General features: G+C 49.6%; 1 protein-coding gene across 3 annotated transcripts in view; it reads right to left on the bottom strand.

Annotated features, from left to right (window-relative positions):
- Nucleotides 1-16,696, bottom strand: part of LOC140428374 (cadherin-4-like) — a 1,038,564-nt gene that overhangs the window by 157,799 nt on the left and 864,069 nt on the right. For all 3 annotated transcript variants that reach the window (XM_072514764.1, XM_072514766.1, XM_072514765.1), the window contains one exon: nucleotides 14,576-14,713. In XM_072514764.1, the coding sequence (XP_072370865.1) occupies nucleotides 14,576-14,713 (138 nt within the window). The remainder of the gene's footprint in view (nucleotides 1-14,575; nucleotides 14,714-16,696) is intronic.

Below are 16,696 nucleotides of genomic sequence, written 5' to 3'. Positions count from 1 at the left end.
GCGCAGAGGTGCGGCAGGACAAAGAGGCGGAAATTGTTGAATTTCCTGCCTTGGACCGTGAGGTTTGCTAGGCAGAACCCCTTTATCTCCACCGAGTGCGACCCAGAGGCCAGGGAGATTCTTTGGTTTACAGGGTGGGTAACAAGTGAACAGCGCCTTACCGTGTCGGGGTGTATAAAGCTTTCCGTGCTCCCAGAGTCGATCATGCAAGACATCTCGTGGCCGTTGATGGAAACCATCGTTGTCGCAGTTGCGAGCGTCCGAGGTCGATTTTGGTCCAGAGTCACTGAGGCCAGATGTAGTAGTTGCAGGTTTTGATTGGGCAGCGTGTAGTCGGCCGTGCTGGGGGCCTGGGGCCCCATCCAAGATAGCGTCTCCCATGGGTCGCCCATGGTGGTCGGGGATGGACAAAATGGCGGCGGGGATGGACAAAATGGCGGCGCCCATCCATCCAGCGTGGTATCCGAGGGGCAAGATGGCCGCGCCCGTGGGTCGCACGTGGCCCTAGGATAGAGGGGTGGCCATGAGTGCTGCCCGCCTGGGGCCCGACAGAAAGGTTGCCGCGGCAGTCCGGAGTCGCTGGAGACCGCGGCCACGGCTCGTGCCTGGCAGACCCCCACAAAATGGCCATTCTTGCCGCACCCTTTGCAGGTGGAGGTGCGGGCCGGGTAACGCTGGCTGGGATGCTTCGCCTGCCTGCAGAAGAAACAGTGGGGCCCGACGGAGTTAGTGGGCCGTCTTACGGCGCAGGCCTGCAGGGACAGGGGGAAGGTCTGTGGGGCAGCCGCTGCGGGATGCCACGCAGCCCAGGGGGCCATCACGCGGTCGGGCGCATAGGACTGTGCGTTTCTGGAGGCAACATCCATGGACCCTGCCAGGGCCCGTGCCTCTCTAAGTCCCAGGGTGTCCTTTTCTAAGAGTCTTTGGCGGATCTCTGAGGAGCTCATACCTGCTACAAAGGCATCCCGGATTAAAAATTCCATGTGCTCACTCCCCGAAACTTGCGGGCAGCCACAGTTTCTGCCCAGCATCAGTAGCGCACGGTAGAACTCCTCCAACGATTCCCCGGGGCTTTGCCGTCTAGTTGCAAGCAGGTGACGTGCATAGACCTAAATTACAGGGCGGATATAATGTCCTTTTAACAGTCCGATCGCAGCATCGAAGTTCTCCGCCTCCTCGGTGAGGGTGTAGATCCCAGGGCTTACACTTGAGTGCAGGAGATGCAGTTTCTGTTCTCCTGAGCGGGTGCTTCTGGCCGTCTCGAGGTAACCTTTAAAGCACGCCAGCCAGTGCTTAAATATCACCGCCGAGTTCTCCGCGTGGGGGCTGAGTTGTAGAAACTCCGGTTTGATTCGGAGATCCATCCGTTCAGCTTAAGTTTAGTCGATTAAATTGATGCACGATCAATTACAATCAAAGACGAAGTAGTAACATAACTGAAGGCTTTAATCGACGAGAACTGTTCCCCAGCAGCTTCGGTACAGAAATGAGGGCTGCTGGGACGGCACCAGTTCTTATACCCCGCCTGTCAGGGCGGAGCTACGTACCAACAGCCAATGGTAAACTCCTAGGTTTAACCAGTGGTCTTCAGCCTCTCGGGTACTACAATACTGTAATACCTGATATTACCACACTCTGTTAATCATGGAAGACGTCTAACTCACTCACTGCATGCCACTTACGTGCAGTCGTAAAAGTGAATGTTCTAGTTTCTAGTTGACGGAGAACTTAATTTGGAAGGGGAATTTAATTCTGGCAACATGGCCTTTTATTGGGCATGCATGACACACTAATGCATACAAAAGGGTTCCCTGACGTTGTCTGTTGGGAAGCTCGACCTGTCTTTAACCCATCTTGAAAGGCCTGAGAACTCAATTCCTAAAGTTCTTCCCGGTGTGGGGAAATAGATTTTTGGCCTCAAGCCAAATTAAGCTCCCCTGCCTGCCAAGCTTCTTGCTGCTAGTGGGACCGGAAGATTCCACCCAGCCACAGAGCACTCGGATATGAGGGGATGCAGGTGCAACAACACCAGGTATGTTTTGTCTCCAATGCCTTAAGAAGATTGTGAGGCACGGTGGCAGAGCGGTTAAGCCAAGGACCTGGTATCAATTCCAGCTTTGGGTGACTATCTGTGTGGAGATTGCACGTTCTCCCCCTGTCTGTGTGGTTTTCCTCTGGGTGCTCCAGTTTCCTCCCACAGCCCAAAGATGTGCAGTTAGGTTGATTGGCCACAATAAAGTGGCATTATTGGGTTACGGGACTAGGGTGGGGGAGTGGACCTAGGTAGGGTGCTGTTTCAGAGGGTCGGTGCAGACTCGATGGGCCGAATGGCCTCCTTCTGCACTGTAATGATTCTATGTTCCAGGCGAGAAGTAGAAAAGTGGTACAAATTAGAGATGGAGGAAAATGACAACAGCAGCTGGGGAAAATAAATCAGTTCTTACTGATGTAAAAGCACTTCCAAGAATTGTCTGATGTGACCTCTGCAACAGTACGGTAAATGAGAGAAATCAAGAGCTGCAAATTGTTCATGACATTTACCGAGCAAAGTCCATGCTCAATACTTTAAGGTGTGCATTTCTTATTTCCTCTCAGTGTTTCCTGTCGTGTTGGGTGTTCTGATGCACAAATGATCCAACACGGCTGTAGATGGTACAACTCTGTTTTATTGTCTTAACAACGGTAACAACTAGCTGCTGGCTTGGGTACGTGCTTCACCAGCTAACCTGTGGACCCAGCCCTATCACTATCTTAGTGAGGCACTCAGCACATAGTCTATGACTGAGTGGTGCGCTGTGAGCTCTGTGCTCTGAGCTATCTCCTAGTAGAATGAGCGGGAACTGTGGTGTTCCCTGTTTTATAGTGCGTGTGCTCTCACTGGTGATTGGCTGCGATGTTATGTGTGTGCTGGTTGGTCCAACTGCCTGTCCATCAGTGTGTGTGTGATTGCACCATGATATGCTGATGTGGATATCATGACATTTCCTGCATTGGAATACCACGTAGAGTGCATGAAGGCAAACAGCATGTTGTTGTTTATTGCAAGGGGAATGGATATAAACTCTTCTTCCGTCATTTTCATCTCTGTTCTCACTTCTATGGGCAGGAGTCCTCCCCCACCCACCACAGTTCAATGGATCCATTCACCCGCCTCCAGTTTTCTCCCTCTACCTGTGGAGCCCTACCACTGGCTTCCTACCTGCTCTTGACATTTTCATTGAGAACTGTCGCCATGAACTAGGCAGCCTCAAATTCCTCTACTCCTCTCACCCGCTCCAATGTGTCTCCTTCTGAACCTGCGGCATTCTGTTCCCTCAAGTCCAACCCTGACCTTGTGATCAAACTTGCTGACAAGGGTGGTGCTGTTGTTGTCTGACGTACTGACCTCTACCCCACAGAGACTGAGCGCAAACTCTCAGACACTTAGCTCCCCCTGGACCACAACCCCACCATTCAACGTCCAGCCAGTGTTTCCAGGACTGACACTGACCTCATCGCCTCTGGAGATCTTCCCTCCACAGCTTCCAACCTCAGAGTCCTCAATCCCACACAGCCTGCTTCTACCCGTTTGCAAAAATCCACAAACAGGGCTGCCCAGGTAAACCCATCATAGCAGCCTGTTCCTGCCCCACTGAACAGATTTTGTCCGATCTTGACTCCATTTTCACTCCCCTTGTCCAATCCCTTCCAATGCCCTATGTTTCATCAACAATTTCCAGTTTCCCAGCCCCAACCGCCAGCTTCTCTTCCCTATGCATGTCTAATGCTTCTGCACCTCCATTTCCCACCAGGAGGGTCTCAGGGCTCTCCACTTCTTCCTCAAGCAGATTAAAGGTGTGGCTATGGGCACCCACATGGGCCACAGTTATACCTGTCTTTTTTGTCGGTTATGTGGAACATTCCTGGTTCCCAGTCCCACTCATGCTCTCTCCCTCAACTCTTCCTCTGTTACATTGATGACATATTGAAGATGCTTCATGATTTCAAATGGACCTGGAAAAACTTAGCGACTTTACTTCCAATTTCCACCCCTCTCTCACCTTCACATAATCCATCTCTGACACTTCCCTTCACTTCCGTCACTTGTCTCTATCTCCATTTCCAATGTTAGACTGACAACCAATATTCGTTACAAACCCACCAAATTCCACAGCTACCTTAACTACTGCTCCTCACACCCCATTCCTTATAAGGACTCATAGAATCATAGAATTCCTACAGCGCAGAAGGAGGCCATTTGGCTCATCGAGTCTGCACTGACCCTTGGAAAGAGCACCCTAGCTAGGCCCACGCCTCCACCCAATCCTCGTTAACTCCACCTAACCTTTTGGATACTAAGGGGCAATTTAGCATTGCAATCCACCTAACCTGCGCATCTTTGGACTGTGGGAGGAAACTGGAGCATGCAGAGGAAACCCACTCAGACATGGGGAGAACGTGCAAACTGCACATAGACAGTCACGCAAGGCCAGAATTAAACCCTTGGCGCCGTAAGGCAATATGCTAGCACTTTGTCACTGTGCCACCCATAGGCCTCCATCCCATCCTTGTTTCTCTAGCTCTGCTGCATTTGTTCCAATACCTTGGACAGGTTTGCCTTTTTCCTCAACCGGGATTCCCACTCTCTCCCCCCGCCACCCCCCCCCCCCTGCATCATTTCACTTGCACCTCCAATTTGGTCGACTGTATTCGCTGCACCAAGTCTCTTCTACATTGGGGAGATTATATGCAGACTGGGCGATTGCTTTGCGGGACACTTTCATTCCGTCCGTAAGACTGACCACAACCTTCCAGTCATTTGCCATTTCAACTCAGCATCTTGATCTCATGCCCACATGTTCATCCTCAGCCTGCTGCAATGTTCCAGTGAAGCCCAATTCAACCTGGAAGAACAAATCTCGGGCGGGACTCTCCACAATCGGCGCAATGTCTGCCGACCGGCGCCAAATACGGCGCAAATCAGTCCGGCATCGCGCCGCCCCAAAGTGCGGAATCCTCCGCATCTTGAGGGCCCGAGCCCTCACCTTGAGGGGCTAGGCCCGCGCCGGACTGATTTCCGCCCCGCCAGCTGGCGGGAAAGGCCGTTGGTGTCCCGCCAGCTGGCGCGGAAATGACTTTGCCGTGCGGCGCATGCGCGGGAGCGTCAGCGGCTGCTCACGGCATCCCCACGCATGCACACTGGAGGGGGTCTCTTCCGCCTCCGCCATAGTGGAGACCATGGCGAAGGCGAAAGGAAAAGAGTGCCCCCATGGCACAGGCCCGCCCGTGGATCGGTGGGCCCCGATCGCGGGCCAGGCCACCGTGGGGGCAACCCCCGGGGCCAGATCGCCCGCGCCCCCCCCAGGACCCTAGAGCCCGCCCGCGCCGCCTTGTCCCGCCGATAAGAGAGGTGGTTTGATTCTCGCCGGTGGGACAGGAATTCCAGCAGCTGGGCTTCGGCCCATCGCGCGCCGGAGAATCGCCGGGGGGGGGGCCCGCCAAACGGCGCGGCGCGATTCCCACCCCCGCCAAATATCCGGTGCCGGAGAATTCGGCAACCGGTGGGGGCGGGATTCTCGCCAGCCCCTGGCGATTCTCCGACCCGGCGGGGGGTCAGAGAATCCCGCCCCAGGTCTCCATTTATGGAGACTAGTACAGATTCCCACTGACTTCGGAGAATCCTGCCCCTCATCTTCCCAATAGGCCCACTCTGCAGCCTTGTGGACTAAACATTAAATTCAATAACTTTAGATGGTAAACTCTAACCTCCTTTTGGACCACCCTCCCCCCCTCCGCTTTGGTGTTTTGTATTTTGGTTACCCTGGCTTGCCCCGACATAATCTCACCACTCCCCTGCAAGGCCATTGTCCCTTATTGTTCAGTTCCTTCCACTGGGCAATGACCTTTGTCTCCTATTAACACATTCTTCTGTCTTAACTTTATGTCACAATTAACATTCTTCCACCCTTCATGGCACCATTAATGCCCCCATTGTCTTATGCCCATGACATCTTTGTCAATCTCTCCTTAGCTCCAACTTAGCCCAGACCTTCCATTCTGCCCACCACACTCCCTAACGATACAATTCATCACATTTCTATCACTATCCGTTCTGAAGAAGGGTCATATGGACTTGAAATGTTGACTGTGTTTCTCTCTCCACAAATAATGCCCGATCTGATGAGGTTTTCTGATCATCATTTTCTGATTTTATTATAAAAGTGGGGATGTTTTGTCACAGTTCTTTAGGGCAGGCATTGTCAAGCTCAGGGGCGCGACCTGCGAGTGGGTTGCGGGTGGGTGTCGGGAGGGTCACGGAGCCGTCCATCGCGGTGCTCCCGATCACGCAAATCCGCGAGCAACAGCCACAGCAGCCGGCTGTTAATGCCGGCTGCGAGTGGCCCTCAAAATGGCCACGGACAGATTTTTAAAAATGCGGCCGCACTGCGCGTGCATGCCTGATCACCGGTGCGTATGCGCAAAACTATCCTCATGCGCACCGATGATTCGGCACGCAGGCGCAGTACGGCCGCATTTTTTTTTATATGGTCGCAGCCCTTTTTTTTCAAGCTCGGGGGGCCAAAGGGACCAAAGGGCCCATTGGGGCCAAAGAGACCCAAAACCATTTCCTCCATCTTTGTTAGCAAAGTAAGAGAAAATGGTGGGTCGCACAAGTCGGCCGGCGTGGGTCGCGAAGGTCGACCGGGTTGGGTCCCGAAGGTCGGCCGATTGGTAAAAATGGGTCCCCGGAAAAAAGGTTTGAAAAACACTGCTATAGGGCATGAGCAAGACCACATCTAGAGTACTACATATGGGGGGGATTCTCCGACTTCCCGCCGGGGCGGAGAATCGCCGGGGGCTGGCGTGAATCCCACCCCCGTCGTGTCCCGAAGTCTCCGCCACCAGAGATTCAGCGGGGGCGGGAATCGCGCCGCGCCGGTCGGCGGGCCCACCCCCGCCGATTCTCCGGCCCGCGATGGGCCGAAGTCCCGCTGCTGGAATGCCTGTCCAGTCAGTGTGGTTTAAACCACCTTTTGAACGGCGGGACAAGGAGGCGTGGGCGGGCTCCGGGGTCCTGGAGGGGGGGGGGGCGCGGGGCGATCTGGCCCCAGGGGGTGCCCCCACGGTGGCCTGGCCCACAATCGGGGCCCACCGATCCGCGGGTGGGCCTGTGCCGTGGGGGCACTCTTTTTCTTCCGCCTTCGCCATGGTCTTCACTATGGCAGAGGCGGAAGACACACCCTCCCCTGCGCATGTGCGGGGATGAGGTCAGCAGCCAGCTGCTGACGCTCCCGCGCATGCGCGGACCCACGTTGCCCGGCGAAGACCTTTCGGCCCCGGCTGGCATGGTGCCAAAGGCCTTTCCCGCCAGCTGGTGGAGCGGAAACCACTCCGGTGCGGGCCTAGCACCTCAAGGTGAGGGCTTGGCCCCTAAATGCGCGGAGACTTCCGCACCTCTTGGTCGGCCCGCCGCCGGAGTGGTTCCCGCCACTCCATCACGCCGGGACCCCCGCCCCGCCGGGTAGGAGAGAATCCCGCCCATGGTGTTGGTCTCCTTACTTCAGAAAGGATATAATTGCATTTGGTGCAGTTCAGAGAAGGTTCACTTCACCAGACTCCTGGGATGAAATGATTATCTTACAAGGAAAGGTTGGACAGGATGGACCTGTATAAATTAGACTTTAAAAGAATTATTTTATTGAAACTTATATACTGAGGGGTCTTGACAGAGTAGACGCTGATAGAATGTTTCCCTTTACGAGAGCGACGAGAAATAGGGACACAGTTTAATAGTAAGGGGTCTCCCACTTAAGATGGAGAGGAGAAGAAATGTTTTCTTTTGTTAGTCTGTGAAACTCTTTTCCCCAGAGACCATGGAAGGCAGGATCATTAAATATTTTTAAGTCTTATTCTTGATTGACAAAGGAATCATAATGACAGTAGGTAGACAAGAGAGTAGAGTTGAGGCCACAATCAGATCAGCCATGACCTTTTCAAATAGCGTTGCAGGTTCGAGGGACCTTCTGCTCCTAATTCATGGGCGGGATTCTCCCAACAGGAGTCTAAGTGCCAACGCCGGAGTAAAAACAGAGTGTTTTACCTCGGCATCGGCACCCGTTCACAGACCCCTATTTTGGGGTCTCCGTGGGGCTGGCCGGGGCGTGGCGTGAATTGCAGGGGCGGGGCCTCAGCGCAGCGTCGGGGACCCAGCGCCGCGTAAAAGACGCGGCACCTTGGGTCCTGCGCATGCGCAGTTGGGCAGGCACCAACTAGCGCATGCGCAGTGGCCGTTCGCCCCCAGGCTGCCCCACACAACAATGGCACAGGGCTATAACATTGCCGGCGGAGGAAAGGAGGCCCGCCGACAGAGAGGCCGACCCGCCGATCGGTGGGCCCCGACCGCGGGCCAGACCGCGTCGGAGGCCCCCCCGGTGAAGGAGCCCCCCTCCCCCTCCCACAGGCCGCCCCCCGACCGTTCCCGCAGATTTCCCGCCGGCAGCGACCAGGGGTGAACGGCGTCGGCGGGACTCTGTCATGTCAGAGCGGCCGCTCGACCCAACCGGGCCAGAGAATCGGCGGCCCCACCAATTCTAGCGGCCCGCTGCCGGCGGCGCGCCAAACGCGCCGGCGCAAATGTCGCCGATTCTCCGCATCTCGGAGAATCGCGCGCCGGCGTCGGGGCGTCATGGTGCGGTTGTTCCGATTCTCCGGCCCCGCGCGGGGCTTGGAGAATCGCCCCCATGGTCGTTTGGCTGTTGTGCTTGAGTGTCCCAGGGAAGGGAGGTGGTTTTCCACCTCCAGGTGCTGGGATATGAGATAATTTTGCTACAGCCAAAGCACACAACTGTGAAAAGGCAATGACCACTAACTGGCACCTGACAAATCCTTTTGGAGCAGCAAAGTAGGCAGGACAGATGTTCAGTCGCACTCCGGGGATGCTGTCCCATCTGTTCCTTCTCTTGCCATGCTCCAAGTGTTACATATTTCTACCCAATGTGCAATAATGCAGACTGGAATGTTCCATGGTGGAGGATCATGCCATGAACATGAATCTCTATCCAATCCACTAAACTGTGCAATTGTTTCATGACTGACTCATGATTGTTGGAAAACAAGGCAATTGCTCTGATAACCCAGACAAAAAAAAGTGGAAATTCTGAAAAGATGAAACATTCAGGTACACTGCCACCTCCTTCCTCGGATACAAACTTTTCTCCAACTTTCACTGGTTGTCGCTTTCTTGTTCTTCTAGGTAGTCAAGGTGGCAGGTTTGGAAGGTGCGGTCGAAGAAGCCTTGCAAGGTGCTACGTTGCATCTTAGAGATAGTGAAAGCTGCAGCCACTGTGCTTCAGTGGAGGGACTGAATGTCATGGTTTGAGCACTGATCAAGCAGTCTGCTTTTTCTGGATGGCATTAAGATTCTTGAATATTGTTGGAATTTCACTCTACCAAACAAATGGAGAGTATTCTGTCATACACCTGACTTGTGCCTTGTAGATGGGGACAGGCGTTTGATGTGTCAAAAGGCATGTTACATGTCAGAGAATTTACTGTTTTTGATCTACTCTTGTAGCCACAATACGAATTTGGATGGTATAGTTAAATTTCTGGTCAATGATGACCACCACGTTCCCCCTCCCACCCCAGAATATCAATGTCAGGGAGATGCAAGTTTGTAGGTGTATTTTATCGGAACAGCTTGGCTTGGGGTTCTCTTAGTTCTGGAGCAAACGTTTTCAGCATTGCTGCTGCGTTGTTGTTGTACCCATAATCTTTGCTGCATCCAGTGTGCTCACAGGTTACTTGATATCATGTAGAATTCATTAAAATTGGCTCAAGACTATGTTCTGCGATATTGGGGAACTCAGGAGGCACTGGAGAGGGATAATCCACTCAGCACTCCCAGCTAAAGATGGCTGCAAATGGTTCAGCCTTGTCCTTTGCACTCTTTGGCTGGGCTTTGCCATCTTTGTGCATGTGTATGTACCTGGAGCCTCCACCACCCACTAGTTATTTCTTTGTCCATCACCATTGATGAAATAAAGCACGGCTGCAAAGCTTTGACCTGATCCATTGGCTGTGGGTCCACTTAGCTCTGTCGATGGCATGCTTCTGCCATTGTTTAGCACACATGTAGTCCTGTGTTGTAGCTTTACCACCTGATTTTGATGCAGCTGGTGTAGCTCCTGACTTAGTCTCCAATACCCCTCATTGAATTTTGCCCGGATTTTCATAAATATCCATTTAATTTTTGCCAGTTTAAGTTTTTTGGGGCTACCAAATCTTAATTTACTCTTTACGGGTTTGGACTCTGAATGTGAGATGGGGATTGTTGGGAGGACACCAATGCAATAGTTGGTTAGGATAGTGAAATTTAGGAGGAAGTGACATTTTCAGTCCTCTATTGCTGATCTTCAGTTGGTACCAGTCACAGACTGTAATGGCTACCCTCTACCGAGTTCAAACCCAATATGGCACTCTGGGTCAAATGTATGACAAAGAACCCTGATTAAAACTGTCAATTGACTTTTTGCCAGACTCAGGTGGTTCCACCAGCTGTCTCGCAGTAAGCCCCAGCGACCATTGCCGTCTACCACCACTCAGCATGGTAGACCATTGCCCACCATTTCCGCGACAATGCCATCCCATTTTTTCTGCATAGGATGTCTGAAAATTCAACCCACTGTCTTCTACTCTACTTCTCAAATTTTTAATTTCTTTGACAGATAAACCCTTAGTTATTGAGTATAATTCAATGGTATAATTGGCATATGGCGCATCAGTAATATAATGCAAATTTCAAGAATATGAAGAAAGCTGCAGAAAATTGTGCCTGAAGCTTCAAGGCCTAATTCTGTGATGATCACTGCCTTAATTGTATGTCGTTGAAATAGAATCCCTCAATGTATGGTTAGGGAAATTAACTCGTCTCAGGATAGGATACTGTTGTAATGAGGTAGGTCATAAAAACACAGCACTGTTCTTCCAGGATACTTAACCTTTACTTTTACTTAATCACATCACCACCATAAAGCTAGGTTTATATCTTTAAAAAGTGTAAAACAACCTTATTCTAATTCTCTCCACAATTGTGACTGTGTTTTAATTCCCCAGCTCGGCTCTCCAGTTATTTTGAAAACATTGGATCATTTAAAAGATTGTTTCATTTCTACGCTACTATTTCTTAATGACCTGAGTTTTCTGTAGAATACATATTTATTTGACACCTACAAGAACATAATGCAAAGATTAAAATGAGTAATTTATAAGCAATACGGAAGTGACAAATGAAGGCCTCAAATGGTCTATTCAATACCGGCATTGTCCTCCATGGATCAATATGGTATGATCACTCTTAAGAGTTTCAAAAGGAAGCTAGGAATGGGATTCCATTATTTTCTGTAAGTATTTTTAAAGGTGATAAAATATTAGCATTAAAAATTATAATATACATTAGACCTATTATTATAAACCTATAGAGACTGACAAAGTGGCTTGTGTGAGAGGTTCTAAGCCCATGAAAGGCCTTCAGAAACTGAGATAATAGCTGGTCATAACACAATGCTGCTATCTTTCACATTTGTAAAAGTAAAGTGTGCTACATCTCTGGAGCTTTATCATTTCTGCACCATCAGCCATTTTAGCTGATTATCTTAACACACCACCACAGATCATTCATCACATGACATCAAAGGCAAATCCGTAGCCATGCTAGTCTATTTTTTCATCAAGGGCGAAAGCCAAGTTATAACTATGCTCCGTTTGGCTCCAAGAAAATACATTTCGTCAGTGATTGTTTTCTTTTTCCATACTAAATTGGATCAGATCAAACCTTGAAGCCACTGTGTTTCTTGAAACACCTTTTACATTTCTTGAAATTCATCATATTCAACATTAAATGTGTAATAACCCTCACGAGACCCATGGGGACACCTCAATTGATTTCCCCATGGGACTCGTGGAATACGAGTTAGTGGGCGGAGGCACACCAGCTGAAGCTCATAAAATGGCCTGACAAGAGCTGGCCCGCACTGGGACCGGCGTGATTTATTGTTCCAGTTGGGCCTTTGGATTGTAAGCCATGTTGCGGCCTTTGTTTTGTTGTTGAAATAAACTCAGTTTGAACTTACCTTCTCGGGCCTCCTGAGCTTTTATAAAATGTGTTTGTGTCAAATGCATAGACCATCCTTTTTATGGTCCATTGCCATTTTTAATTGTACATCAGTGTTAATCCTTTTCTGATGGAAAGATTGACAGGAAGTAAGTAGATTCATAGCACTCCTGAGTTGGAATCAACCATGATCCATTAATATTAACTGGAGATTCCTCAGAGATATACTTTAAAAACTGGGCAACACCTTGAAATTTACATTCCAATCTCACTATCAGTTCTCTACCTCTCCACCTTTTTTAAAGTCAAGAATCCAAATATTTTGAGTGGATCTGTAGCCTAGCTTGGCACAGCTGTCGTTCAGCAGAGTCTGAATGTCTATAGTGGCTGGAGTCCACTTTTGATCTTTAGTATGGCAGCTCAAAACACTAACATGGCCTGTCACTGGTTGCTTGCAAGTAAGGACATTTATTTTCGTTGAGAAAGTATTTTGTTGAAAAAAAATCCTTCCATACTTCTTATGGTTCTTGTTTACCTCTTTTCCTCACCAGCAAGGGAGCAAATGACAGACTCTAGCTCTGAGAAACAATTTTGGAGAGAAATGCACCTCCCAATGAGTGGCTCAGATACAAGTAGATAGTAGGTTGGAATGCTTAATCTTACTGAAATAAAGCCTAGCTTAGCACTGGATACATAGTGTGGAGCTAATTTGAAATAAAAGTGACCTGTTCATTGGAACACCTTGTAATATAAACATTTTAATGCTTTAACAAATTATCAAGTTCCAATTCGCAACCTTAGATTTGCTTTACTGCATCCAGCCATACTGGACATGCCTAACTCATTCAGAAATTCCACCTCGTCAATTTTTGATCTTGAATTTAAATAATTAAATTTGGAATAGTTTTTACAATGGGCGTGATCCAAGGGCCATGCTACGCTGGAAACGCAGCCTGCCGTGGCGCAGCGTAGCCAATGAAAGCTGGGAGACCCCGCTCCTGGGATCTAACCGGCTCCCCACGCCTCGAGAGAGCCAACGCATTCTTGCGAGACGTTGTGGTGTAAATCCCACCCATTGCGGGTGGTATCACTTTTTGGAAAATCTGCTTATTTGAGCGAAGAAGTAAGCCTCACTCCAATGTGTAGATTCCCGAGGTACCTTGAGGCTTCGGGATTCAATCCCTTCACCTCGGCGATCTCGGGCATGCACCGTTCAGCACTGGTCTCCACAACTGGGGACAGATGGAACGGGACTCATGGGTTCTCCCAGGGGATTGGAGGCCCTAGCTCCATGCCCTATGGGAAGGGTGGTGCCCTGACATTGCTGGTGTCACCTGGGTACCACAGCAGTGTCATCCTGGTACACTGGTGGTGCCAGCCTGGCACCATGGCAGTGCCACCTGGGTGCCAGCCTGACACTCCCATAGTGCCCAGATGGCACTGCCAGCTGGCATGGGAATTGCCAGGTTAGCATTGAAAAGGTGCCAAGCTGGAATTTTTAGTACGCGCACGATTGGGCCGGGGTGCCTCACATAGTGCGTTTGGGCTGTGGGGGAGGTCCGCGATTGCTTTGGGGGAGATTGGCACGCCATTTAAAAATTGCATCCCAATTTCTCGCTACAATGCTTCCCACAGTACAAAAAGGGGCTCAGGCGTTCATTCTCTATTTGGGCCCCTTGTTCAATGTGAGTCACGTTGAAAAGCCACGTGTTTCTCGGCACTGCAAGTGCCAGGAAACATGCGGCCTAATGTGCTCGCTCGGGGACTTTGTTCCCGTTTGCGAGAATCACGCCCAATGTTTATTTTCAGGAACTTATCAATCAACTCTCTCAAAAGCAAACTGTAAAAGTTTCATCCCTCCGACCCTAATCCCATAATTTTGTGTACGGTTTGATGGGCCACATGAGAAAATAGTTTGCTCTAAAACTTTCCTATTGATTGTTTGTATCCAGTCACTTGAGGATGCATGAGTGTCCAGCAGGGCTCATCTTCAGTTTTATCCACACTCCTGAGAAGTACCATGTTTCAAGTCAACATCATTCTCCAACACCAATAACGCCGATCACGTGAAAAAATGCTGATACAAACCTCTGTCCCATACTAGGCTACAAATGGTGTAATGCTAAGAATGAAACATCCAAGTCGATTTTCCTTTGCTATTAAGAACTTAAACTTTAAGATCCTAAAATGATTCTTCTATGTTTTAGGATCTCAAAGTGCAAACTGTAAATCCCACTAAATATGTCCTGCCCTATAAAGAATGCATTATCAATTCCTTATATTTTTATTTATTGTTGCATACCTCCCATGCCTCAAATTTATCAAAACTGGCTCCTGAAAAACTGATGATTTAAAGATTGCCTATTCTATGTTTGATTTGCTAAATTTTAAGAATGTACTGTAAATCAATCATGTGCATCAGTACTTTGCAGATGATGTGGATTATAACCTTCTATGTGAATGTTAAAAGGTGTTTATACTTACTGTGGCAGCAGTAAATTCTGGAGCATTGTCATTCACATCGTTCACAATAATAAGTGCAGTTGCTGTATTGGAAAGGCCATAGTTTAGATTCCCATCCATATCAGTGGCTTGAATGATAACTGTATATCGTGGGACTTTCTGAAAAGGAAAGAACACAGTCTACAATAAATATGGATAACTAACTAATTGAATCTGGATGTGGTTGGGAACAGAGATTACAACAATGTATGCAAACTTGTACTGTAATTGAAATACTGGCTATTTTATAATCCAGTGTTTTTTAAACTTTTTTTACACAACACACTTTTACCAACTGACTAGCCCTTGCGACCTATTTCCTACTTAGGTGAGCCTGTCCTCACTTTTATGTATTCAAAATTAATATAATTGATCTTTATCACTTATAACAATAAATTGTATTCAGTTCTGCATACTTAAAACCTCGATGATGCATGGAAACAAAATAATTCCACCTCGTATATTGTAAATGTTACTCACCAAGTTTCGGTGACACTGAAATGACTGGTTTTGTCCAATCAGACACTTCCAACTTGAACCCAAAATTTAAACTCTGGGCTCCAAAGATTCAAAAGGCTGCTTAATCAATCTCAGGATTTGAACGCCGTGTCCCATCCCACCTACCTAAACATATTTGCTGATCTGGGAGCACTGTGTCAACATAGATACGTAAATTCAGTTTTGAAAAAGTACGAGAATCTTATTGCTCGTATCAGCATATGCATTCAAAATAAATGACCAAAATCACACAATACACTCATTTACTGTGCATCAGCCATCCACTGTTTTCATCTCATTTTAAATTGACTCCACAGCAAAATACTTCAATGCACATGGGGAAATATAATGAGTTGGATTGTGAGATAATGATGATACACTTCAAATTCTGAAGCCATAGACGGCCTTCGCGGCGGGAAATTTGAGACGCGAGCAGAGTCCACAGGTCATGAATGCTGCAGTACTGCTGCTTCAGTCGCATTCTAAAAAGGATTCACTGAACATTTAATAATACACCTCTCTCCCAATTCTTACCTTTTCTTTTCATAAAGTGCACTTAACCTGAATTGTATGAGGCAGTACTAAACTTTTAGTCCACATTAAAATCTCTCATGCTGGCTACGTCATCATCTGAGAGATCTTGTCATACCGCCTTATACAAAATACGTGCTGCAAACAGAATAGAAAAGAACCAGACCTGTATGTAGCATTACACCAATGTTGATCCCATAGACATTCCGAATACTAGATTTCATAATGAAACATTGTATTTGTGCATTGGCTAGGTATTACATTTAATTTTTAAGAATGCACACGCTTTTCTTTCAACAGGATCAGTTTAGGGCAGCAAACAATTACCCAGAGAAAACAAATGGAAAAAAGAGGGGCAAAATTCTCCGGTGTCGGCGCGATGTCCGCCAACCGGCGCCAAAAACGGCGCAAATCAGTCGGGCATCGCGCCGCCCCAAAGGTGCGGAATCCTCCGCATCTTGCGGGGCCGAGCCCCAACCTTGAGGGGCTAGGCCCACGCCGGACTAATTTCCGCCCCGCCAGCTAGCGGGAAAGGCCTTTGGTGCCCCGCCAGCTGGCGCGGAAATGACATCTCCGGGCGGCGCATGCGCGGGAGCGTTAGCGGCCGCTCATGGCATCCCCGCGCATGCGCTGTGAAGGGAGTCTCTTCCGCCTCTGCCATGGTGGAGACCGTGGCAAAGGCGGAAGGAAAAGAGTGCCCCCACAGCACAGGCCGCCCTGATCGCGGGCCAGGCCACCGTGGGGGCACCTCCCGGGGCCAGATCGCCCCGCGCCCCCCCCAGGACCTCGGAGCCCGCCCGCGCCGCCTTGTCCCGCCGGTAAGGTAGGTGGTTCAATCCACGCCGGCGGGACAGGCATCCTAGCAGCGGAACCTCGGCCCATCCAGGCCGGAGAATCGCGGGGGGGGGGGGTCCGCCAACCGGCGTGGCGCGATTCCTGCCCCCGCCGAATCTCCGGTGCCGGAGAATTCGGCAACCGGCGGGGGCGGAATTCACGCCAGCCCCCGGTGATTCTCCGACCCGGCGGGGTGTCGGAGAATCTCGCCCCATGTGATCATTGGGGATCAATTATGGC

This window comes from Scyliorhinus torazame, chromosome 8, assembly GCF_047496885.1.
Source record: "Scyliorhinus torazame isolate Kashiwa2021f chromosome 8, sScyTor2.1, whole genome shotgun sequence".
Lineage (NCBI taxonomy): Eukaryota > Metazoa > Chordata > Chondrichthyes > Carcharhiniformes > Scyliorhinidae > Scyliorhinus > Scyliorhinus torazame.
This window is presented reverse-complemented; position numbering and strand designations above follow the sequence as displayed.